Raw genomic sequence first — 24762 nt, forward strand, 5'->3', positions numbered from 1 at the left:
CCTTGAAGGCTTAAACCCGCTTCTGCTCTGCTAAAAAAACCTAAACTAAGGACGGTCTGTAGCCAGAGAGAGAGCGACAAGGCTAGAGAGTGAGAGAGAAGGGGAGCTGGAGAAGATGAATATCGAAGAGGTACAGTCCACTGCCAAGAAACAGAGAATAGCTACGCACACTCACATCAGAGGCCTTGGCCTTGAGGTATGTGAACACTCCCCCTCTCTCTTTTAGGGTTTAGGGTTTTTTAAAACTTTTCTTTTTTTCTTCCTTTAGGTGGAAATGGGTCATTTCTTAGTTAGATATGTGCCAGAAATAAAAAATATTTTCAAGAATTGGTTTCCTTATGGCCGAGGTGACTGTGTTGTTTCTTGCTATGTTCCTTTGCAGCCTAGTGGAAGAGCCATTGATATGGCTGCTGGATTTGTGGGCCAGAAAGAGGCTAGAGAAGCAGCTGGGCTTGTAGTCGATATGATAAAGCAGAAGAAGATGGCTGGCCGTGCTCTCCTCTTAGCTGGGCCTCCAGGAACTGGAAAGACAGCTTTGGCTCTTGGAGTTTCCCAGGAACTTGGAACTAAGGTAGAACTTACAATTTTTTAGCTCTCATATTTTTCAAGTTGTCAGGCCAATGCCTTCTGTTTTATTTTTTTAATAATGTTGTTGAACGTGGTCTGGATTTTAAATAGTTGGTAGTCTTTTGAGTTCGTATGATACAGATTTTGCTTGTTTTTTGCAGGTTCCATTTTGTCCAATGGTTGGATCCGAAGTATACTCATCTGAAGTTAAGAAAACTGAGGTATTGATGGAAAATTTTCGAAGGGCTATTGGACTACGTATCAAGGAGAATAAAGAGGTCTACGAGGGAGAGGCAAGTTATATTCACTCTATTTTGTCAACTTATGATTATCTCATAATCTTTTGTCCATCTTCAAATTGGTCCCTGATGCTAATGTTTTGGTATTGATGTTTCAGGTGACTGAACTCTCTCCAGAAGAAACTGAAAGTTTAACTGGTGGCTACGGTAAAAGCATTGGTAGTGTAATTATTGGGCTAAAAACCATCAAAGGAACAAAGCAACTACGATTGGAAGCCAGTATTTATGATGCCTTGATCAAGGAGAAGGTAAGCCCTTTTAATTCTTTGTTTCAAAAATTCTTAATCACGTACTTGTGTACTTTCAACTTATGTGCTTTAGAATTGTTTGAGAGCTGGTGCAGAAACAGAATTCATCGCTTATTCTTATTCTATAATATAAAGGGACTTGTACATTTTGATTACTTGTTTATTCTCTTGGGTTCTCGCCTGCCAAGATTTTTAAATTCTTACTGCTTGTAGTTTTAACCTGATCTTTTGTGATATTGAAATTGTAACTTGTATAATATAATTTTCAGGTAGCTGTGGGAGATGTTATATACATTGAAGCAAATAGTGGAGCAGTCAAAAGAGTGGGTCGAAGTGATGCTTTTGCTACAGAATTCGACCTTGAAGCAGAGGAGTATGTCCCGCTTCCTAAGGGAGAAGTTAGCAAAAAGAAGGAGATAGTTCAGGTATTGCTCTATTAGCATCAGATGTGCTGTACTGTTATGGCATCTTGCTCATGTGTTTTAGACAATGGCATCTTTTTTATAATCTGTGCATAATTGTGCTGGTATTTGTTTCAAGTGGATTCTTATTAGAATCTTTCAGCACAGGGGGTGCTTTGTCTTTTAAACAAGACTGCCATCCTTCTTTGAAGCAATTGTGTTCAAAATGATAAGACTCAGGTGGCATGTGTATAATATTGGATGATGTGTCCCTAAAGGACCCTAGCCAAAACTTTTAGATTTGCATTTTTAAGTAGTGGCTCAATGGCTGCGAACTAATTAATTAAGCATCTAGGGATTTGTACCCTTTAATTTGATTGAACTTGTCACCTTGTGAATCTTTCCCTTCCAGGTTCTAAGCAGTTGCCTTATCCTCATAATAGTGTCACATTTATCACCCTGATATTTTTTTCTAATTTTCATTCTGTCAGGATGTAACTCTGCATGATTTAGATGCTGCCAATGCAAGGCCTCAAGGTGGGCAAGATATATTGTCTCTAATGGGCCAAATGATGAAGCCTAGAAAAACAGAAATCACTGATAAGCTACGACAGGAAATAAATAAGGTACTGCTTCTGAGTCCATGGTAGTATTTAGTTACACATTGTTTTCAGGGACCAAGGCCTGAGTTGATCATTTGAAAAAATAAATAAATTAGTAGAATCTACCTCTCATCTTCTTTTGTTCCCAAATTATCCTCAATCTGCAAATATTTGCAATTAGATCACAAAGTCTTGAACAGTTTGTTTATGTTCTTCTGTTTTTCAATACCAAACAAATAAATGCTCTATTTTTTGTTTGCCATAACCTCAATATCATTATGGGTTATCCCAAGTGTGTGACTGAAAACAAAATTGTTGATGGCAGGTTGTTAATGGATTTATTGATAAGGGTACTGCAGAGCTTGTTCCTGGAGTTCTATTCATTGACGAGGTCTGTTTTTCCTTTAGGTCATTCCCACAACTTATTCATGCACATATTTCTTTTCTTTTTTTCACAAATCAAATAAAAATTCACAGGTACATATGCTGGATATGGAGTGCTTTTCATACTTGAATCGTGCTTTGGAGAGCTCGCTGTCGCCCATAGTGATCTTTGCTACAAATAGAGGAATATGTAACGTAAGGTAAGAAGGATGTTTTATGTGCAAAACAAAGCTTTTTTTATCTCATGTTGGAAATTTTGGTGGCAAGACTGTATTCACACTTGACATCATGGTGAATTTGGTTGATAGATGATAAATTCATTCAATTTGTAAATTGTCCTAAATTTAAACCCAGAAATTGATTGCCAGGTGAATTGTGCGATGGGGATTTATACCATGCTTCAAAGTATTGTTGTAGTTGCTGAAATAAGGTTAATGCCTGTGCCAAAAATGGACCTTTATTCACGTCATTTAATGTAGCCTCTTAATTCTAATCCAAAGAGACCTGAAAAAAGAAAAGGTTGACACTGAAGTTCTGATCTGCTTTTATGGCATAAAGCTTTCTCATTGCTTTTTTTATAAACTACAAGCACCAAACAATATCACTTTCTTCACAATGACCAGTTATCAAGGATGAAATCATTATAAGTAGATGGAAAGCATTTAAAAATGGTAAACCATCTTTTCTATTGAAAGTTAAATGTTCGAAAGAAATTTTTTGTTTAGCCTTAAATATTTATTTCCTCTTTAATGGTTGGACTCCTTTCTGTGGTTAATGACTATTGTTGTGAGCAGTAGGCATCTAAATGCAATTTGCTGTATATTCTAACCTTCTTCCTCCATTCCTTGCATTTAAAAAACTTGATGTTCTTTCCAAATCTTTTCTATGATAATTTTCAGAGCATTCATGTATTTATGGTGTTTGTGTTTATAAAATATAGAATAATGTCTGGCCTTTTATTTATCTCTCATTTAGGCAAGATATGTTTTCCCTATACTATCTTGGGGTTATGGAGTTTTGTGACATCATAGGATCTTGAATTGCCAGAGAAAAAATCTGTGAAATGTATATTGATAGCTTCATTTTACATGCTATGAACGACTGTAATATAATTATGTTATATGTTCCCTCTGCTTGAATTGGCCACTAGCTTGTGCAAACCTTCCACTTTGTAACATGCTCTTATATCCTAATTCCTGACATGGACAAGCTGCTGTGCAGAGGGACAGATATGAATAGTCCTCATGGCATCCCTGTTGACTTGTTGGATCGGCTGGTGATTATCCGAACACAAACTTATGGTCCTGCTGAGATGATACAGGTGATGCCAAGTTTTGTGTGATTTTTTTGTCAGTAGAAGTTCTTGTAATTGACAGGCACCAATCTAATGCATGGTTATGGACTCCTGTTGTTTGGTCAGATTTTAGCAATTCGTGCACAGGTGGAGGAACTGCACATAGATGAAGAGAGTCTAGCTGACCTCGGAGAGATTGGGCAACGCACATCCTTGAGGTCTTGATAAAATTCATAAATATATGTGAGGTGCAAAAAGAACCACCTACTTCTTAAGCATGCTTTAACTAGAACTTGTTGTCCCCGCAGGCATGCGGTTCAGCTATTATCACCCGCCAGCATTGTGGCAAAACTGAATGGTCGAGAAGAGATATGCAAGGTAATAATTGTATCAATCTGTCAGCACCCGTTGTTTGTGATTGAATGAGCTTTAAGAACGTTGTTCACTATCAAACGCATGGGTTTTTTACTTTTTGGCTGCCTCAACATGCAGGCGGATCTCGACGAAGTGTGTGCATTGTATCTGGATGCCAAGTCATCGGCCAAGCTACTTCAGGATCAGCAGGAGAAGTACATTTCGTGATTTTCGAATTCATATCTGAAGTAGCAATTTTGTGTTCGCTATCAATGTCATATTTTATGCTGGATGTGATAGGGTTTTCCCTTCTGGTTAAAGAGCACTGGCTTCAATCTGTGGGTTGGGAATGCAGTTGTAAAGGAAAATGAGTTAAATTCTGACAGTTCCACAGGTGGATTTGCATGAACTTTCCAATGCACTGTTATATTTGCGCTTTGCCTTTTATTATTGTGCAGTAATGTAGAGCCATTGTTGCTGTTATTAAACTGGCCTCGACATGAGTTGACATCTTGTCAAAGTTATAAGATTTTTTTAAAAAAATTAAAATGATAGTTTTTTTTAAAAATGAATTGGGATTTGACTGAATTGATTACGTTAATTTTTATCTAATTTAATTTGAAATTTTGCTTAATGGGTTACAAAATTGATCAATTAGATGACCTAGTTACTATAGCTCTAAATTTTTACTAAGAGTATTGGATTAAGCCCTCCCGATATCTATGGAGATATATGATTTTTTATAGAAAATTTTGTTGTATCACTAATGTTATTTTTAATATGGATGAACAGAGGCATTTTTTGGACCGTACATTGATCAATTTTTATCCGTGATGCCTTGGTGATTTACATGTAATCTAAACAATTCTAAATGATTTGATCACCACTTTATTTTATTGGAAGACAATTTATTTTAGTACTGCAATTGGAGTTACAAATAAGAGTAACATTATTTCTCCTATATTTTTAATAAAAATATTAAAAAGTATTAAAAAGTATGGTGAAGCTTAGAAAATAGTGATTGATTTTCCTTGAATAAAAATCAATTTTAGAATTAATTTTTAAAAAAACTTGTACAAAACTCTCTCATGATAATATTTTCCAAGAAAAAATCAACTTCTAAATTTTTCAAAATCAATTAATTAAACTCATTTATCTTGTCTTTCAACAAGAAATCACTTTAACCTAACGACACGTCAACTACACCTTAACCGACTCTCGACTACTAAATACGTTGCAATTACAAATCTGCCTACCCTCTTTAACCTAACCACAAATACCGCTGCTTCTTTCTCCACCGCCAGAAGCCGAAGCAGAAGCACAAGCACAAGCAGCGCGCTCCGCTTGCTCTGCAGAAGCAGACCATGGCTAGCTTGAGCAGCCAGCAAGTGTTGAAGGAGAAGCAGACTCGCGACGCTAACACCATTACTTCTATCTCTCTCACTCACAGAGCTCTTTCCGATGTACGACGTCGCATTTCTCTTCCTCTTTCATTTTTTTCCCTAATTTCTCTTCTCTAACGGAAATTACGATTTTCGTAGATTTCATGCTTGAGCGAATTCCAAAACTTGGAAAGGCTCGACCTTGCCTTCAATAATCTCACTTCTCTCCAGGTATGTATGCTGAGAATCTCAAAATAGTCCCCTAACTATTTAGGTTGTATCAATTAAGTCCTCGAGTTTTTTTTTGTTTCATTTGTTGTGTATGTGATGGATGTTATTGAAAAAATGTGGAAAAATAGGGACTGAGTTCGTGTGTGAAGTTGAAGTGGTTGTCAGTTGTGCAAAACAAATTGGAAAGCTTGAAAGGAATTGAATCACTCTCTAACCTCACTGTAAGCTCTTTTTTTGTTCTTCCAAATTTTGATTAATTATTTTTTATTTATTGGATTTTTAATTAATTTTATGAAAATGTGAACCAGGTGTTAAACGCGGGAAAAAATAAGATTAAGTCAATTGATGAAGTTCGGTCTCTGGTTAGCTTACGCGCCTTGATTTTGAATGGTGAGGATCAAAGAATCGAATATCATTTTTTTTAATGGTGGGTGGAATTGTAAGTTTTTGGGTGTTTGCTGATTTTGCAGACAATGAGATTGTTTCGATTTGCAAACTTGATCAAATGAAGGAGTTGAACACTCTTGGTGAGCAATCGTTAGTTCCCGTGTTTTTTTGCTGCATTAGGGTTTCGTTATGTGTTTATGTGAGGGGTAAAAACCTGAAAATGAGATATCTTTGAAGAAGGGAAAAAGCGGGGTTGTAGTCATGATTCAAGCTAATTTGGTTTTGGATTGAGGATTAACGAGGGATTAGTATGCTTTCAAAGTTTGTGTAATGGAGGTTGGAATTTGACACAAATTTAGTGGTCATAATCATTTTAAGGATTAATGAGGGATTAGCATTTGATTTAGCAATCCAAGAAAAGGAAGCATGTGAAGTCTTACAGAAAATCCCTTGGACAGTAAAAGTATGTGGTCAATCAATTGCCGTACTCTTTTCTCCCCTAAGTTTTAGAATGTTTATAATGTTATGAGATTTCTGTTTCTATAAAAATAATGAGATGAATTACGATTGTGAACAGTATTGTAACAGCGGGGCCAAATTCTTTAGTATCCTTATCATGTTCAAGGATATGTTAAAAAAAAAAAAAAAAAAAAAACTGCTGTCTTGAAGCTTACCATAGACATCTACAAAGTGGTTCAATATTTTCAGCTGTTTTTCTCTTTATTCCGGAAAAAAAAAATTCCTTTTTTATGAGTGATGTAGGCTTTTTTAATATATCTTTTTGCAACATTTAATCCATTATTCTTTTATGTTGTGTAAATCTATAAATTTTCTTATGAAACATTTCCAGTGCCATGATGTGTAGTACTCTGGGACTGAAAAAGCTCTAGATTCATTCCATGAGGTGTACTCTAGGACTGAAAATAGCTCTAGGTTTCCTCAGGAGAGTAATAATTCTATTGGTTCTCCATTTTTTTTTCTTTTTAATTTAACCCATTTTACTGTTTGAGTGTAAGTTGCTTATAATACTCTGCTTTCCAAGTAGTGGATTTCTAATCAAACCCTCCAACCAAAGTACCCATCCTCATTTCTATTGATATGATATGTAGTTTGTGTATATTTTACCAAACAAATCACCAGAAAATTGAATCATAACCGAAAAAAAGTTTCTATCATATAATTATCAGAATTGAGTGATGTTCCTTGGCCTTATCCTGTAGTTTTGTCTAGAAATCCAATCCGTGAAATTGGTGAATCTCTGTTCAAGGTGAAATCTATGACAAAGGTAAGTAGTTCCTTGGACATTATGTCTTTTGTTCAATTTTGGTTAACTGCTGTCCAGTCTCATAAATAGATTCTTGTTTGCAGCTTTCACTCTCGAATTGTCATCTTCAGACCATTGGCTCATCACTGAAATCCTGCATTGAGCTGAAAGAGCTCCGACTTGCTCATAATGATATCAAGGTATGTGCTCTGTATTTCCATTTTTATTTCTGTCCTGCAATACTGAGGATACTTTTTATCATTTTTATATGAAGTTTGATTATTACTATTAAATTGCTAATTATTCTCTCAATGGTTTAGACTCTTCCAGCTGAATTGGCTTATAATAAGAAGCTCCAGAATTTGGACTTGGGGAATAATTTGATCACAAGATGGTCAGATGTAAAGGTAATGGATGTAGAGGAAGATTTTGCTTTTACATTTGTCCCCAAATGTCTAATACTTTTGACCAAATAATTGCTAAAATATAAAATCACAGGTGCTGAGCTCTCTAGTTGATCTGAAAAACCTTAATCTACTGGGAAACCCAATTGCTGAGAATGCCAAAATAACCAAGAAGGTGATCTGCTTTTCCACTTTTCCATTGTTGATGTGTTTCCTGCTCTGCTCTTCTCTGCTCACATGATTATGATTATTGCTGCAGGTCCAGAAATTTTTGCCAAACTTGCATATATTCAATGCTAGACCTGTAGATAAAAGTGCCAGGAACGAAATCAGTGGTAGAGCTGATGATTCTTCACTTATCCCTACCAATGAGCTTGACTATCATTCAGAAAAGAAAAAAGACCATACAAGGGATGTGAATTCCTCCAAGCATGTGACGGATCAAAGAAGTGATCACTTTGATAATGCTAGTGATGATGGGGAGAAGGATTTGAGGCAAAAAAGGAAGAAAACAAAGGGTAAAGTCTCAAAGATGGAAGAAGCTTCAACTGATGAACAGGATGATGCTGTGATTGAAAAGAAATTAAAGAGGAAAAAACCACATGAGGAGCTATTGAAAAACAATGATGATAGAACTAAAGTTGAAAAGAAACTGAAGAGTAAAAAGTCAAGGAAAGAACTAAGTGAACTCGATATTATCGACAACAGGGAAGTATCATTTGCAGACCTTTTCTCGGTTGATACTGTAGAAAATCTGAAACATAACAGTGAAAGTAAAACAGTTGACAAAAGTGGTATAAATGCTCTGGGTGGCTTGCTTACTGTCTCTGCAAAGAAAAAGAAAACTAAAAACCAGGGTTTGGTTTCTACAGTCCCATTGTCCCCTGCAGTTGAAGTTGGAATGGGTGGACCTTCAACATGGGGTGATGAGTAGGTATTGGGAATGCTTTGGGCTTCTAAGAGTTCGTCCTTTAGTTCAGGTACTCTTCTGACATCATCCCAACGTCTCCTGCTTCTACACCCAGTTCCTTTCCAATTGAGATGGTGAGTTTCTAGGCACTGTTTTATCTCCACATTGGTGGTTTGGTAATATGATGATTTAGGGGCATAAGCCTTGCATTCTTTTGGTGAAGAATTTTTCTCACACCATCAAAAACTTTTTTGAAATTAATCAGCTATATCACGAGCTACGATTGGATTTTGGACAATTTGTATGATTAGTGGTGATTTTTGACGATTTGAGTCCTTTTATGTGTGTGTTGGTGAGCATGTGCCGACCTGTGTTCTGCTTCATGCTAGACATTCTACATATTCCTGGATTTTTAACTTATTAGAGGCATGACCAAATCTCCCCCCGGGTTCTGTCAGACCTCATGCTATTTCTTTCTAGTTCAGCTCGTACCACACGATCAACTGCCTGCAGTAAAAGCTCTGCGTGCAGAAACGTGGATTATTTATGATAGAGCATTGTATGCGAGATCAAAACGTGGCTGAGAAGGATACTTTAGTAACTGTTGAAGTTTACCAATGTATTTTTAAACATTATACATGTAGTCATAAAATTGTAGGTTCCAGTCTTTTGGGGGCATTTGATACTTTTGACCTTTCAGTTTTGGCAGCTACTGCCTGCTTGAATGATGTTGGTCTTGTTATGCTGTTATATTATAATGTTTCTCAATCTTAGGTCAAAGGTTGCGACTATTGATATGGTTTGCATCTGCCCCGGAAGCTAGCCATCAATCTCGGAAGTCACAGGAGGAGAGGCTAGGGATTCCCAATTCAACCAGGAAAGAATTTTTTTTTTTTTTTTAAAAAAAAAGTAAGACGATCACAAGTCCAACTGTTTGGTTGATTAAGTCTACCTTTCACTTAATTTCATTTAAAATTCTTCACAGCTCAAAGATTCATGCCTTGAGATAGTTAAAGATTGTCTAACAAATCTTATTATTTAGCCTATGGAATCTTATTCTTCATGAGCAGATGGTGGCTCTGGCTCCCAAATATCGTAGTTTGGGCGTTCTTTATTTCATTCGCTGGTCAAAAGCCCTTAGAGTAACCTTTGCTCCCAATTCAAGATTCATTATCAATTAAACTCCATTGGAGTTGGCCTAGAGGTAGTGCTACTATTTAAGATTCTAGGCTCAAGTCTTGCATGAGGTCATCATTGCAAAAATCTTCTTGTTGAGGGTCTGGGCTCTGATATCTAATGCTAATAAAAAAAAATTCTTTTTTAATTAAGAATTTTTTTTAATTATAATATTAAAAGAAAGGAAAAATTTATGAATGTCAATTTGATCTAGTCATCTTGTTTATCTTTACAAGTAGTTATCGCTTAGATTTATTTTCCGGTTCTTAGGAGTCGATGTGCCTAAGATATTTTCACAGTTGCTGGGACTTTCAAGTAGCAGCAATTTTCTATTGTTAAACCTGATTTGACTAGTTCATGAATAGAGTAGATTAACCTAGTTTGATCTAGTTATATCTATAACAACATTGTTTCAAGGATTTGTTTTCAAAGTTAAAATGATGTTATTTTTTAAAAAATAAGATCAGGTTTTGATCAGGTAGCGAGTTGATCAGGCAACGCTAATTCATCACTTGATTTAATTTGAAATCTAGCTTGAATTAAGAGCTAAGTCAAGTTTAATAATGGAGGTTCTTAGGGATTCGTTGATGATGTTGCAAGTTATTTGTAATTATAATTAAAAACACTATATGATGATGCTCTAAAATACAATATGCTAGGGAACTTGGGTTTTTGAGCGTTTGGATAATGAATGATAACACGTTCATGTCAATTTCCTATTTTCCAGAACTGAGGACTCAAATGATTGGTGATAAAGACCTGATTTCTTATAAAATAGTCTATTTTAGTGGGATTTAAGGACCCTTCAATGATTAAGTCAGTGGTTTTATAATAAGAAGTTATGGTAAATGAGTATGAAATTCTAAGAACAAGAATGTTTGTTTTTGGTTTGTGTATGATAAATGCTAAAAACATGTTATGAGAGAGTCAAGATTGTAAACCTTTTATCTAGATAATTCAGAGGATATTTATAACATTTGTACCTTGAACTTCTTTCTTTGAGGGGTTGAAAGTCTTTTTTTTTTTTTTTTTTTTTAACATTCAAGTGGGAAGGGAATCCCCTACATCAATATTAATGTTGATATTGATGTTAATGTAAATTTAATATTTATATGAATATTTTCTTACACGACATTAATGTTGATGAGAATATCATATGCCTATATGAAGCGGCCCTATGTCATCTTATATGTAACATTAATGTCGATGGGATCAACTTTTATAATAAACATTAATATAACATCCTTTTAAGCCCAAAGGTATCTAAGTTGAATGCGTGGTTGAGTCCAAAGGAGTTGGGTTTGGCATCTTGTTAGACCTACATGTGTTTGGGCCTGATACATATCCGAACTTAAAAAAGTTGGGTATGTCATCTTGTCAGACCCATATGTGCTTGGGCTTGACACATAACTGAGCCTAAAAAAGTTGGGTTAGACACCTTGCAAGATCCACATACGCTTGGTTCTATTGCATGGTTGAGCCCAAAATAGTTAAGTCTATCATCTTTTCAAACCTTTTTTCCAAAGGTTTTGACTTCTATTGAGCTTTTGAGATGGGTCATCATTCTCTTGGCCTCTTTATCTATAAGCCTTTTGAGTAAATGAGTTTTAGCTTAAAATACATTGATCCATCAGTAGCCCCCAAGCTTTTGGGTATTTAATATAAAAAGACTTTGAAAACATCTCTTTTCTTTGATCAAAGCTCTTTTACATTTCCTATGAGTTTTGTCTATCCAATGTTGAACTGTTGGGATCCTTGTGTTATTAGAGAAGGTCTTTTTGAGAAATAAAATGATGGTTTGCCTTTAATATAGTAATTAAATAGACTTTTAGAGATTCGAGATGACATGATAGGTCATTCATCCAACAATTAAGGTAATAAATCATCTCATTTTTAACCCTAGTTGTTTTATCTCTTGCTTTTTTTCACTTTTCATAGTCTGTAAGATTGATTTGAAGATTTATTTAAGTCATTACCATATTTTTATCTTACACATTCTTCTTCTTCTTTTCCTCTTTAGAAAAAAATAGACTCTCGCATGAGCAAGTTTGGTCTAAGGAGTGAAGGTATTAGTCCTTATAATGATGAGTTTCAATTCCACCAAGAAACTAAAGGGAGCAGCAGAGGACGGGGGTCCATCAATTGGGTTTTGGGTCTGAAGGTGGACCTTTAACACTCTCTCTTAGTAAGAGAGGAGATAGTTCTTTGTATCAAGAAAGCTCTTCTCATGTGCCTCTAGAGATCATCTAAAGGGGGAAAATCTACCTCGAACCTCTAAGGATTATGCTCCTAACACCTTGAGTATTAGGGAGGTGGCCTTGGCCAATGGTCGGTAGCCCGGGGCCTATATGACTTAGTTTTCTTTTGGGAGAGAAAGGATTAGCAAGGAGACTTTGGGCTCTGCTTAAGGGTTCTTTGAGATTAGAGCCACCATGTGTATGTATGACTTAGGGTACTCTTTTCTTTTTCCTACTTTGTTATGGGTCACACTCCCTTTGCTTTCTTGATTATCGGTCATTTATAGCAATAAAAAACATCCAAAACTTGCTCTAGAAGAAATAGTTGATGGCTTTTTGTGTAGTTTTCCCATAGATGACAGCAATTGATGATACTTCAAAATCCAATATGTTAAGGAACTTGAGTTTTTGAGCGTTTGGATAAAGGATGATCATATATTTATGTCAATCTCCTATTCTCCAAAAAAAAAAAAAAAGGCTTATAGGGTTGGTGATAGAGGCTTGATTTCTTATATAAGAGTCTTTTTTTAGTAGAATTTAGGAACCCTTCAATGATTAAGTTAATGATTCTATAATAAGAAGTTGTAGTAAATGAACATTAAATTCTAAGAACAAGAATATTTGTTCCTAGTTTGTGTGTGATAAATGCTGAGAATATGTTTTGTGAGAGTCAAGATTATGAATCCTTTACCTGAGTTGTTTAAAGAGTATTTATAACTTTTATACTTTGAACTCTTTCTTTGAGAGGTTGAAAGTCTTTTTAAATGGAAAGAGAGTTTCTTACATCAACATTAATGTTGAACTAAGTGTCCTCTTACATTGTATTAATGTTAATGGGAATACCATGTGCTTATAAGAGACAACCCTGCATCATTTTGTACACAATATATAGTTGACGAGATCAACTCTTCATGTAACATTTCATTTTTTAACATATGTTATGTTCGCAAAATATGCTTATATGCAATATTAAGGTCATTTTTTTATTTATTTATAATTCATCTATATAAGTGATTAAATAAATTCTTATGATATCAAAAATCCTACTAAAATTTCAGTAGAATTTTTTCTATATTTAAAGGATATCAAGTTATTGACATCATTAGTTACAAGGTAAAAAACATCAATATCATGTTCTAACCATCCTGTACCTTATCCAAAAGGGAATAGTCTAGCATCTCGCTAGACGTACATGAATAGGAATAATTACGATCACATCTCATTGGTTGATAATTAAAGAAAGGCGCCGGCGGCTTGAATTTCTTCAATTCTTTCCATGGAAGAGAGAGTATAAAGCATGCCATTACTGACTCGCGCCTTTAACTCGGTCCTTTTCTCTTCTCTCTATTTTTTTTTCATAATCAACAACGAGTGAGATGGTGAAAAGTCTACAAATCAAGCTGTGGAGGTGGCCATGAAGCTAATTAATGCTAAGAGTCCAGTCAACTGCGAAAGTCAATATATCCCGCTTGCTTTATGCTAACAACCCCTTTTTTTAAAAAAAAAAAATATTAAATTAATATTTTTTTAGTATTTTTCTAAAATTTTAAAGTAAAAATTAAAAAATATATATTTTAATGTAATTTTCAGAAGATAAAAATAAAACTTTAAGTTAACTAGTTAATATAAATCTATGTTACTTAATTTTCAATATAAAATGATTTTATATTCGAATTTTATCATTTAATTTTAAATAAATAATATATGCTAATTATCTTATTTTTAAAAAATTTAGAATATGTTGTGACTTAGTTTAAGCTCTAGTTTCGAAAACCCACTATACTATCATCTAATCCGAATTAAAATATACACATAATGGTGTGTGTTTTTATATATTTTAAATAATCCATCCACATAAAAATATATAAAAAATATTTATTTTTAAATTTATTTTTTCATTAATTATCTTGGGGTTTTACATACCCTATGCCTATCTCTCGCACATGTATCATATATAATATTTGGATATGGTTCAAAATTTATACTCTAAGATTATTATTACATATATTGTTTAAAAACAAAATATTACACCATATCCAAATAAATGAAAGAATGAGCCCATATTTCTTAAAATTAACCCAGTTTTATTTTAATTCTGTCATCTCTCTTTTTTTAATTATATATATATATATAGGAGAAAGAACAAGAAAATAAAAGTGATGTAAAGTCTAGCCTAATTTAGGCCGACATGTGCCCAACTTGCAATAAATATTTTCTTATATTTTGAGATATTTTTTTATAATATTAATTGCATTGGTAATGGAATATACAATTTTTGGTAGCATATTTATAAAATTAGGTTGGTCAAGTTTTTTTAATCATGAATTAATTGAATATGTTTGTGCAAGATAATATCATTTTAAAAATATTTTATTAAAAAAATAATAAATGATATTATTTTTGTTTTTTTAAGTTAAATTAAATATTAAGTAAGTTCTAATTAAATTATAAGATATCTAGCGAGTTCAACTAAATTTGATCAGATCAACTTTTATCTCGACTCAACTTAAAATTTTATTTATATTAAGTTATAAATAAACAAGTTATCAAGTTAATATATTAAATTGAATTAAATATTTACAAGAATGATCAAGAGAAAAAATCAAATTTTTTAATTTTTTTTTTTGGAACAAAAAATCTCTCTCTTTTCCTGGAGATCGAGTGAACATGATAAGCACCAAGCAACTCTTGATTTTAAACTAATTAAATTAAGTATCAAACGTTTTGAGATATCCCTTTCTCCCCATGCTTACGCGAAGTAAAATTTACCACTAGCATTTTAAGCACCAAGCAACACAATTAAAGTGCATGCACCATTTATTATAACAGTCAAATCAATGCCAATTTTAAAAAGCCTTGCAGTCTAGTCCCCTAAAATTCACTGACATTTCATGTTGGCCTCCACAAAGCTGCAGACATTTTAAAGTTGAGCACGAATTTGGGGATCAAATCGTAAAGCTTTAAGATTCTTATGAACTGATTTGTAGTCTACCCTCCATTGTTTTCTCTCCTCTTGTCCAGCGAGGAAGGCAAGATGAATCTGTAGCCATGGCATCCTTGTTTTAATTTAATTGCCAGGTTTTGATTTCTCTTTTCCTTTTTAAAAGTGATATGGGAGTTGTTTTTTGACTGCTTTTTAAAACACTTGATTAGATAAAATAAATGAAAAACACATGCAATGATGCACAATAGAAAATGGTTAGTACTTAATTAGCATGATTTTATTAATTTCCTTTTCTTTTTCAAAGAATATAACTTGGATTTGAATCATTTCCTTCTCATCTAATTACCTGCCCAAGCAAAATAATAATAATAATAATTGTTGATCTTTTTCTTAAAAATAAAAAAAATAAAAAAAAAATTTTCTTTTTATATAACTTTTCATTTATTCCTTTTTATATTTTAAACAATATTCTAAAACTGATTTCTTAAGATAAAATCTAAGATTTTTCGATTGAATCTTCGATAAATCATTCATATTAGAAACGGTGTATTTTAAAATTATTAATTTTTTTAAACTAAAATCTAAATGTTTTCTATTGAATTTTCAATAAATCATCCGTATCAGGAACTAATGTATTTTAAAATAAATTTTTTTCTTACAACATACCGTAAAACATGAATTTTATCATAACTTAGCCAAATAATTTATGTTCTTATAATATATTATAAGAAAATCGTTCTAGAGATCTCACATTTAAAAATTTAAACTAGGAAGTCTAGCAGAACATTCCTATAAAAAATTATGAGAAAATCCAGTTTTGACTTTTCAACTACTCTATCCCCTATAAAACCCCCCAACTCCCCACCCCCACTTTGTCCCTACTTGAAGTCTCAAACCTCCGCTTTTAAAAATCACCAAAGGAAACGTCATCGTAAGCATCAATGGTTGCTCTCTCCACACCACCACCGCAACAACCATCATCAACTACCACACAAGATGGAACCATCTCTACTCTCCACCCTGACATCCTCCAGACTCATATTCTCACCCTCCTAGACGGCCCAACCCTGGCTGCTACAGCCTGTGCATCATCAGAATTGTATGCTCTCTCTACAGAAGATAAACTCTGGCGAAATATCTGCACTTCCTCTTGGCCATCCATTAATGATCCAACTGTCAGTAGCATCATCTCCACCTTCTCTTCCGGGCACCGGTCATTTTTCTCAGACTCATACCCTCTCCTCCACCACCACCATCACAGTTCTTCGTTTCTGACAACAAGCACTGAATATCTTGTCTCATCGGTTGATATTTATTACAAGGATGTTCCTATTTTCTCAAAAGTTGAAAAGAATGAGACTTTGACTGATTGGTTCAAGTGCTCTCCCTTCAGGGTCGACTTGCTCGAGCCCAAAGAGTTTGTGCAGACATTGATACAATATCAAACAGGTGAAAAAGACTCGTTTGTGAAGCAACTTGAAGAAAATATGACGTTAAGTTGGATTTTGATTGATCCAAAAAGAAGAAGGGCTATGAATTTGTCAAGTGGGAGGCCAGTGTCAGTGCAGAGGCACTGGCTAACTGGGGAAGTGGTGGTGAAGTTTGCCACCATAATGGCCGGAGATGGAGGGGAGAAGGAGTTTGTGGAGTGTGGAGTGATGGTTTGTTGCGGGGAGAAGGAAGGAGGGGGGATGGAGGTGAGAGAGATAAGTATGGGAATGGAGGACATGGAAGGGAGGAACTTGACCGGGAAGGAGAGTTTGGTAGTTCTTCAAGAAGCAATGGAGAGAGGGGAGAGGAGGAAAGGGAAATGTGGGACGGAAGGGAAAGGAAGGTATGAGGAATTCGTAGAGAGGAAGAGGGAGAGGAAAGAAAGGAAGCAGAAGATGGAAAAGGTTTTGGACATGGTTTGCATTGTTACTGGGATCACCATTTTTGTGTCTTCTTGGTCCTTCATTTTGTTCAGGTAACAAGAAAGAGGTGAAGGGAATCAGCGAGTTTTGACTATTTATTAGAATTTATTCGTTCATTAATTATATTTGAAAGATAGTGGAAGAAAGATCATAAAGGCATATCTGTTGAATTATCAATTGGATTGATTCAAAATCACTTCAAATCAATGGCGTTGTAATTGTTTGGTTTTGACGTCGTTGTATATCTTCATATATAATAACTTGTAAATTCCCATTTCATCTGTCTTATGGTGACGGCCAATTCACGCAGCATGCTAAAGTTGAAACATTAACAACAAATATATATATATATATATATATATATATATATATATATATATATATTGTGAATTAATATAATATCCCATTTATTTTTGTGGTTGGTACTGCGTTTTGTCCCTACCACAATAAAATACCCGTTTGGGAACTTGCAATATGTTGTGATTTTGCATGGGATCTCAGAGCAAACGACGGTCCGAACCTTGGGTCTAGAAAAAGCTATGAATTGTTGCTTTGCACGTTGTCTGAACTCTGAAGAGATGAGAAAACTACTGTTGTAAATCCACTATTAGCTTAACCAAAATAACCTTTTTAAGTTTAGCAAAAACAATAATCTTCTTCCTGCAATCTCCCACTTTTTAGTTATTTTATTATCTAACATTATTTAAACCAAATATTTTTAAAGTATTTTTTTATTTAACATTCTTTTCAGCAATAATTTTAACTAAACATATATTTTAATTAAAAAATTTTAATCTAAAAATGTTTTTTCTTAAATCCATTTTTTATCTACTGTTGTCTTCTTTCTTTCTTTCTTTTTTCATTTCATTTTACAATGTCCTAAATATTTATATATGAACAAACAGCTAGTAATTAAATGGCAGAAGAAAGAACAATGGAGCACCGGCAAGAAGCCGGCCAGTAAATTACAGCAGTTGGCCTGTGAATCTCGAGTCGCTGTGCCGGCATTTGTTCCTCCAAAATTTCCATGCCTTCTTGGCCAGCTCTTTTGGAGTCTGTGATTTTCTTTCCCCCCTTCCTTTTAATGATTCGGTTGCCAGCTAAAAATGAGAAATTTCCTTTCATATTTTTTATTTCACTCTTAATTTCTCCTGATTTAATAAAGAAAATTAATGTTTATCAAACTAAGGTATGAACAGTCCTTCAATACATAATTATAAGATCAGAATAAGTTTTGGATTATATATTAAGTAAATTAACCCTAGTTAATCTCAATCTTTTTAGGTTGCATTTGATTTGCACCTGATTTTGTATTTGTGATGTAAAAAACACAATAAAATGTTTGATAACTTTAAAACTGTGTTTTATCAAACAAAGGCATAAACAGTCCTTAAATACATAATTATAAGGTCAGTATTTGGCATAAGTTTTGGATTATATATTAAGTAAGTTAACTCTAGTTAACATTAATTTTTTTTAAACTCTAAAACAATATCATTTTAAAAATAAAATCAGTTTTTTTTTATCATTATCCAGCTAGATTATAAGTTAACACATCAAGATTAACCCGCCAAGCCTAATCGATTCTTATAATAAATAATTATGGTGGTCAGAGCACCGGAAATTTAAAATTTGGGCCAGTACTCTGTCCAAAACCTTTCAAAACTGGGTCTAGGTGGAGCAAAATTCATAGCAGAAAGAGCAGCCCATCTTCACCATTCCACAAGTTTAGAGCTTGTGGATAGCATTTTCTTCAATGTCCATTATCAAATCAAACCAACACCAACCCCACGCTATCCATGCAGCTCCTACGTGGCATAATCCCATTGATCCCTGACACTTCCATGAAATCTTTCTCTTCCACAAAAAAATCTCCATCTCATACAAAATACAATCCTCTAATCCCATCGATCATCACCACCACCATTGTTCATTTTTGGTACAGTCAATCCTTCCATAGCAACTTAACTACCAAGCAGATATGGCAGCAACATTTGCTAGCCCATCAGCTGTTGTAGGGTTAGGCAGTGGCTCACTTTCATCCCCTTCTCGCATTTCTTCACCCAAGAAAATCTGCCTTAGCTCAGGTGCTGTGCTCACTAAATGAAAGTAGAGTAATTTACTTCTAATCCCTCCTAGCTACAAAAATGGGATTGTTTAATCTTGTATTTTAGCTTATATTATGGTTGAATTTCAGGGTTTGTGAAATCTCCGGTTACAGCTAGAAACCCTCTGGGGCTAGCAGGCACTGGTGGAGGAAAGTTCATGTGGTAAGTGTAGAAAGTAATTGATTTGATTTGGGAGATGATCACGCAATTATCTTTGTAATGATGGATTAATTGTTGGTTAATTTGTTTTTCTTCTATGATAGCTTCCAGGGGGATTGGCTGCGCAAAGACCTGAACGTGATAGGGTTTGGATTGATAGGGTGGCTAGCACCGTCAAGCATACCGGCAATTGGTGGCAAGAGCCTGACTGGGCTCTTCTTCGAGAGCATCGGGACTGAGCTTGCTCACTTCCCCACCCCTCCTCCGCTCACTTCTCAGTTTTGGTAGGTCCACCATGATCCATCTAGCCTCATTAAGATATATTTTCTAATTAATTGAAAAGCATAGATCATAATTATTACAGAGGGCTTGTTAGGAGCATAGTTCTAAGAGCATCTCGTCCGGTCAACTCAGTTATTTGTCTACTCGGAACGAAACCTGGCTTGGACGAGATCAATGGAAAAACTTTTTTATATAAAAAAAATCGAAGCTTATATTTACTGAGCTCTTCAACTTGGACCTTAGACCAGATGGATCTCTGACTTGTTCTTACATCTATGATTAGGAGTAATAAATTAAAAATTGGATATAAGGATGTTCTAAAATAAAATAAAAAAAGAAATTGACAAAAAGGTCCCACCGAGATTTGAACTCGGGTTACTGGATTCAGAGTCCAATGTCCTGACCACTAGACCATGGGACCGTTGTTGACGAGGTCATCGAAAAAATGTCTTTATATAACTTTAAACACTGTTTCAATCATTCTAGGTAGGCTTTTCATATAATCATTCAGGGTTTGAATTCTAAAACGATTGCGAGGAGATTTTTTTTGTGTGCGAATACATTCTACTTAAAATATGGTTAGTGAATACTGATTTTGATTTGAGGTTGTGGTCTATGGATGAAGGGATTGATTTTTTTTTTTTTTTGAATTTGATTTTTTTATGTATGTTTGTCATTTCTGCAATGCTTTACTTGTTTAATGGATTTGTAAGGTGTTTAGTGGATCCAAAAATTAGTCGTGATGCACGTAAACTAACCCGGATATCTCGGGTTATTAAAAAAAAGAAAAGGAAAGGAAAGCTTGTTTAAATATATATTTAAAAAGAATGGACTCATCAATTTTGTTCCATAAAGAGTTCTAAAATTGTGATGCAATGGGTAAATTTGAATCTCTAATTGAGCAGGTTATGGTTGGTGACCTGGCACCTAGGGCTATTCATTTGCCTTACATTTGGGCAAATTGGCTTCAAGGGGAGGACTGAGGACTACTTCCAAAAGTGACAATCAGCATGCTTTTATTTGTAATCCATGATGATGTTTATCTTCACCTCATCTTCTTTTTTCATTTGGATATATTTATTTAAAATATGCATATATTTTTAATTTTATCCGAATTAATCTTCTTGACCCGTAATTCCAATCTTATATAGGTTAACTTGCTATCAACTTCTCGGTTGTGTTTTATAACTTTGAATTAAGGGTTTAAAAGGTGGGTTTGGGGGGTGATTCCCGTTTTTGTTGCTTGCACCGTTGGGGTAAAATGCTATAATGCAAAAATGCATTAAGTCAAGGAAAATACCTCCACTGGAAAATTAAATTTCTCGAGTCTTGAAAATGCTTAATTAAATAAAATAATTAACTATATATACAAGTGGTATTGTTCTTGCCCAATTATAACGTGCATGCTCCATGGACTAATTAACAATGATAGATTGCTCTTTTTCTTTGAGAACATGTCTGTAATCTTGCTATAAGTTATATAGATTAAGGAATAAAAAAGTCAATCTTGATGTGCCTTGAACAAGTAATTTTGTAAAAGAAAAAATTAAGTGCGTAAATGTCTAATTTACACAATAAACGGGGGAAATGAAAAAAAAAATGGTGAAAAAATATTCATAGGTTGAAATGAAAGTGTCAGCTCTCAAACAATTTTTCTACTTATTCTTTCCCCAATTGTTCATTTTAGGTGATCATGAGGGGTGATTATTTTTTATTTGGTTTAATTTTTATTAAAAAAAATAACTAGATCAAAACAAAAACAAAAAACAAAACCGAAACCGGTTCAAACCGGTCAATTTTGATTCGGTTTGGTTTTTTTAGAAAGAAACCGGTTTGGTTCAGTTTTCCGGTTTTGGCTAGTTTTTTTATTTGGCTCGATTTTTTTGTTTTGACTCCGTTTTTTCTCGGTTTGGGTTCGGGTCGGGTCAATTTTTTTTCAGGTTTATAAAACCGAAACCGAACTAGTCAATTTTTTAAAAATTTTAATAGATTTTTTTTCGTGATTCGATTTTTTTAGTTATTTTTTTCAATTTTCTCAATTTAATTGTTTTTTTGGTTTTTTTTCTCACTCTCAGTGTTTATGATACAATTCCCTACATAACCATGTCATATATAAAATATATATATATAATTTTTATTAAATCCTTGATCAAATATGAATGAAAAGACTTAATTGAGAGTTTTATTGATATGAAAGATTATTTGATGGAAAATTAAAACCGGCGAAATTAAACATCGTAAATCAGTTGGTCGAGAAGGGGATTTTCTATGTTTTTTTTTTTTTTTTTTTTTGAGGTTTGCTCCTTATTTGTTTACATGGGGAAGAATTGAAATACTCCAATATTTGAGACAAGGATGTTACGTGAAGATTTGGATACTTTATGATCAGTGACCCTTGTAGAAGAATAACAGAAATAGAAGAATATAATTGGCCATATCGAAGTTATTTAAAATAAAAATAGATCACATTCATTTTATTTAATTAATTTCAACAATAATGTGGCATGTGCTGGTGTGTGGATTTATACCATGATCACATGCGATGATACTCTTAATAATAGCTAAAGATGTACAAAATAGATTACTTAAATGAAGAAGACAAAAGGGTCATGATCTTCCACCTAAAATAATGAGAGAAAACACAAGAAACCATGTGAGCTAGCTTGGAAAAAAATACCAACCTGCAGCCCATACACACTGTTGTAGGCAATGATCAGCAAACATTACCATTGATATACACATTGTCGATATGTAAATTATAGACGAGCTCATGAATAAAAATATTTTGTTAGAAAAAATTGTTGGTAATATATGGTCTGTTAGTAAATTTATTTGTAATAAATATATCGATAGATTTACAAACAAACAAAGCGTGCCAAAAAACTTATCTGTTTCATTCCGCCGATATCTCCGTCAATAAATTTAACATATCATCAACAAGAAAATCATATGTAATTGTCATCGATGTTTTTTATTTTTCTGTTGATACATCTATCAGTAAACATAACATATCATCGACAAAACATATGTAATTTTGTCAGTAAGTTAATAATAATAATAATATTTGCAGTAATTCATTTACAACTTTTTATGATCAATTTAGTCATAGTTTTACCCACTAGGTTGATTAAGTTTAACCAATCAACTTGTGATGCCTTGAAAAATTGAATAAAAGGGTGACATTATCCTTTAAAGAGTAATTATTGGTGACTATGGTTGAGGGGTAATTATAACATTTCACATGTTTTGATATATATATATATATATATATATATATATATATATATATATATATATATATATAATTAGGTTTCCTATTATGCTCTTTTTATTTATTAAGGTTATTATAAGTAATAGTGAGTATATTAGTAATTACATAATAATTCCAAGTGTAAAAATAAAATAAAACCCTATAGTAACTTCTTTATTTTTGTACAATCAAAACCTACATCAACATCAACAAAGAGAGGAAAATCAAGGAGAAGATTTGAGTTAGGGCCAAAATATTTGTTTCATTTTATTTTATCAATTTAAAGTGTGTGCTCTATCCTTACTTTTTAATTGATTTATTGCATGCATATTAGGATTATTAAGAAAGATTTAGGAAACAATGTTTTTATGATATTTAATTTCTAATCACCTTTAAGGAGTGATTGTTATACTAATAGAGTTTTAGATTGATAGGAAGTCATTTGAAATGATTTTATATGTTTTTGATATATTAATTCAAAAAAATAGTGAAATTAAGGGGGAAAAAAGACGATGAGTTAAGAATTTTATGCCACTAGAATATGATCTTTTTATGAGTATTTTGGTTAAGATTTGATTCCTAGTTGTAGTATGATATGAGTTTGATTTGAGAGGTCATTTACCCAAATTGAAGTTATGAATTAATAATTATACTAGTTAGAAGTACACCCCTTGAATTAGTAATTTTTTGGTTTATAAGAACATAAAAGTTTTTGAAGGTCACTTTGGGTTAATTGAAGACTACAATTCATCCGAATGTTTTATGATCTCAAAGTTTGTTGTTTCTGTTTAATATATTACTAAAAAGTTTTGGTGTGTTTAAAATTTTTTTAATTTTTTTTTTGAATTTATAAAAAAATATTTCTAATTATTGAAATTTGATAGTTAATAGCTGAAATTTATTTTGGAGAGTGAATAGCTTTTATAGTTTGGTTTAAAATTTTTCAATATACTAAAATTAATTCATTTTTAAGTATAATTTTAATATGTGGAGGGTGTTTAAGAAAGAACTTGATTTCTATATGAATTAAATTATTTAATTAATAAATTATATTTTTTAAATAGTTGCAGTTAATAAATAGTCTTCAACAACTCCACTTTAATTTTCCTCAGAATACTTCTTTAATTGAAATAAAAAAAATGTTTTCTTATCCCTTTATCATCATATTTTGTAATGTTATTATTTCTAGACTATAATTGCCATATATTTTACATAATTATTTTTGGTATTTAATTATTAAAAATAATATTTTATAAGAAAAAAAGATATTGTAATAAGGATGATTTTTTAAGGGGATTTTAGGGTTATTTAAACTAATGATATATTTAAAATTTTGATTAAATTAGGAATTAGAAACAATCTAATGCATTGTATTGGATACTAGTGATCATATAATTTTATGGTGATTATTAATGTTGAGTTGTTAGGAGTGCTTGGTTTTCTTTAAGGATAATCTTAGATTTACATAGCAGGTAATTAACTTTGCATCTCTTTAGTTATTTATTTTGAGTTATAAAATATATATTTATGTAATAAATAAGTTTTTCTTATTAGAATATTCTTTTTTCATAAACAAGGTGGACCGGGTATGATAAATAATTTAAAAATAATATTAAATGTTTTGTAAAAGTATGTTTATGATTGAAAAAAATATTTTGAATATGTTTTGTTTTAGTGAATCTATTCATGGATTAAATATGAATATAAATTTGATTGATTATGATTTGGATTCGGACTTTTGAGGGTTATATATTGGCATTTATAGACATATTTATCTATAATTAGATGTCTTGTCATAAAAAAAAATTATAATTCATGATTACTATGGTTAGAGTAATCCTACGCTTTGAACTCGACTTTTAGGGGTTATACATTAATATTTATAAAACATATTTATTTAAAATTTAATATCTAGTCATATATTAGAATATAACTCATTGTTAATGTAATTAGAGTAACCATAGTT

General features: G+C 32.8%; 4 protein-coding genes and 1 non-coding gene across 7 annotated transcripts; 4 read left to right on the forward strand and 1 right to left on the reverse strand.

Annotated features, from left to right (window-relative positions):
* Nucleotides 1-4596, forward strand: LOC118038955 (ruvB-like protein 1). Its single transcript, XM_035045507.2, has 12 exons — nucleotides 1-196; nucleotides 383-571; nucleotides 729-860; nucleotides 965-1114; nucleotides 1384-1539; nucleotides 2007-2141; nucleotides 2443-2508; nucleotides 2595-2701; nucleotides 3723-3822; nucleotides 3922-4013; nucleotides 4104-4173; nucleotides 4288-4596. Exons 1-12 carry the CDS (start codon nucleotides 116-118, stop codon nucleotides 4375-4377), a joined length of 1368 nt encoding a protein of 455 aa, XP_034901398.1. The 5' UTR covers nucleotides 1-115; the 3' UTR covers nucleotides 4378-4596.
* Nucleotides 4597-5403: 807 nt separating this feature from the next.
* On the forward strand, nucleotides 5404-10925 carry LOC118038954 (uncharacterized). Of its 3 annotated transcripts, XR_004685856.2 has the most exons (11): nucleotides 5405-5612; nucleotides 5691-5762; nucleotides 5891-5983; nucleotides 6071-6152; nucleotides 6233-6289; nucleotides 7370-7434; nucleotides 7518-7613; nucleotides 7734-7820; nucleotides 7912-7992; nucleotides 8077-8861; nucleotides 9502-10925. XR_004685856.2 is itself a non-coding variant. In XM_035045506.2 (10 exons), exons 1-10 carry the CDS (start codon nucleotides 5514-5516, stop codon nucleotides 8749-8751), a joined length of 1407 nt encoding a protein of 468 aa, XP_034901397.1. In that variant the 5' UTR covers nucleotides 5405-5513; the 3' UTR covers nucleotides 8752-9477. The 3 variants fall into 3 exon arrangements, 2 of the variants coding, with proteins under 2 accessions (XP_073264708.1, XP_034901397.1); XM_035045506.2 differs by lacking the exon at nucleotides 9502-10925 and having other exon boundaries at nucleotides 8077-9477; XM_073408607.1 differs by lacking the exons at nucleotides 5691-5762; nucleotides 9502-10925 and having other exon boundaries at nucleotides 5404-5612; nucleotides 8077-9477.
* Nucleotides 10926-15957: 5032 nt separating this feature from the next.
* LOC118038953 (F-box protein At2g27310) lies at nucleotides 15958-17276 on the forward strand. Its single transcript, XM_035045505.2, has one exon. It carries the CDS (start codon nucleotides 16026-16028, stop codon nucleotides 17052-17054), a length of 1029 nt encoding a protein of 342 aa, XP_034901396.1. The 5' UTR covers nucleotides 15958-16025; the 3' UTR covers nucleotides 17055-17276.
* A 1614-nt stretch (nucleotides 17277-18890) lies between these two features.
* On the forward strand, nucleotides 18891-20655 carry LOC118038951 (photosystem I subunit O). The gene is made up of 4 exons (XM_035045504.2): nucleotides 18891-19084; nucleotides 19195-19267; nucleotides 19369-19548; nucleotides 20452-20655. The coding sequence occupies exons 1-4, from the start codon at nucleotides 18979-18981 to the stop codon at nucleotides 20546-20548; spliced, it is 456 nt and encodes a 151-aa protein (XP_034901395.1). The 5' UTR covers nucleotides 18891-18978; the 3' UTR covers nucleotides 20549-20655.
* On the reverse strand, nucleotides 19896-19967 carry TRNAQ-CUG (transfer RNA glutamine (anticodon CUG)). Its single transcript has one exon. It is a non-coding gene; the product is annotated as a tRNA-Gln (tRNA).
* Nucleotides 20656-24762: the final 4107 nt, after the last annotated feature.

This window comes from Populus alba, chromosome 4 (genome assembly GCF_005239225.2).
Source record: "Populus alba chromosome 4, ASM523922v2, whole genome shotgun sequence".
In the NCBI taxonomy this organism is placed as follows: domain Eukaryota; kingdom Viridiplantae; phylum Streptophyta; class Magnoliopsida; order Malpighiales; family Salicaceae; genus Populus; species Populus alba.

Excerpts from the sequence above, each read along its gene's own strand:
- LOC118038955 (XM_035045507.2), top strand. The coding sequence starts at position 116 with ATGAATATCGAAGAGGTACAGTCCACTGCCAAGAAACAGAGAATAGCT. Across the intron at positions 197-382 it reads TCAGAGGCCTTGGCCTTGAG|CCTAGTGGAAGAGCCATTGA; the intron begins GTATGTGAACAC and ends GTTCCTTTGCAG. Across the intron at positions 1,115-1,383 it reads ATGCCTTGATCAAGGAGAAG|GTAGCTGTGGGAGATGTTAT; the intron begins GTAAGCCCTTTT and ends TATAATTTTCAG.
- LOC118038954 (XM_035045506.2), top strand. The coding sequence starts at position 5,514 with ATGGCTAGCTTGAGCAGCCAGCAAGTGTTGAAGGAGAAGCAGACTCGC. Across the intron at positions 6,153-6,232 it reads ACGCGCCTTGATTTTGAATG|ACAATGAGATTGTTTCGATT; the intron begins GTGAGGATCAAA and ends CTGATTTTGCAG. Across the intron at positions 7,821-7,911 it reads CAAGATGGTCAGATGTAAAG|GTGCTGAGCTCTCTAGTTGA; the intron begins GTAATGGATGTA and ends ATAAAATCACAG.
- LOC118038953 (XM_035045505.2), top strand. The coding sequence starts at position 16,026 with ATGGTTGCTCTCTCCACACCACCACCGCAACAACCATCATCAACTACC.
- LOC118038951 (XM_035045504.2), top strand. The coding sequence starts at position 18,979 with ATGGCAGCAACATTTGCTAGCCCATCAGCTGTTGTAGGGTTAGGCAGT. Across the intron at positions 19,085-19,194 it reads GAAAATCTGCCTTAGCTCAG|GGTTTGTGAAATCTCCGGTT; the intron begins GTGCTGTGCTCA and ends GTTGAATTTCAG. Across the intron at positions 19,268-19,368 it reads GGTGGAGGAAAGTTCATGTG|CTTCCAGGGGGATTGGCTGC; the intron begins GTAAGTGTAGAA and ends CTTCTATGATAG.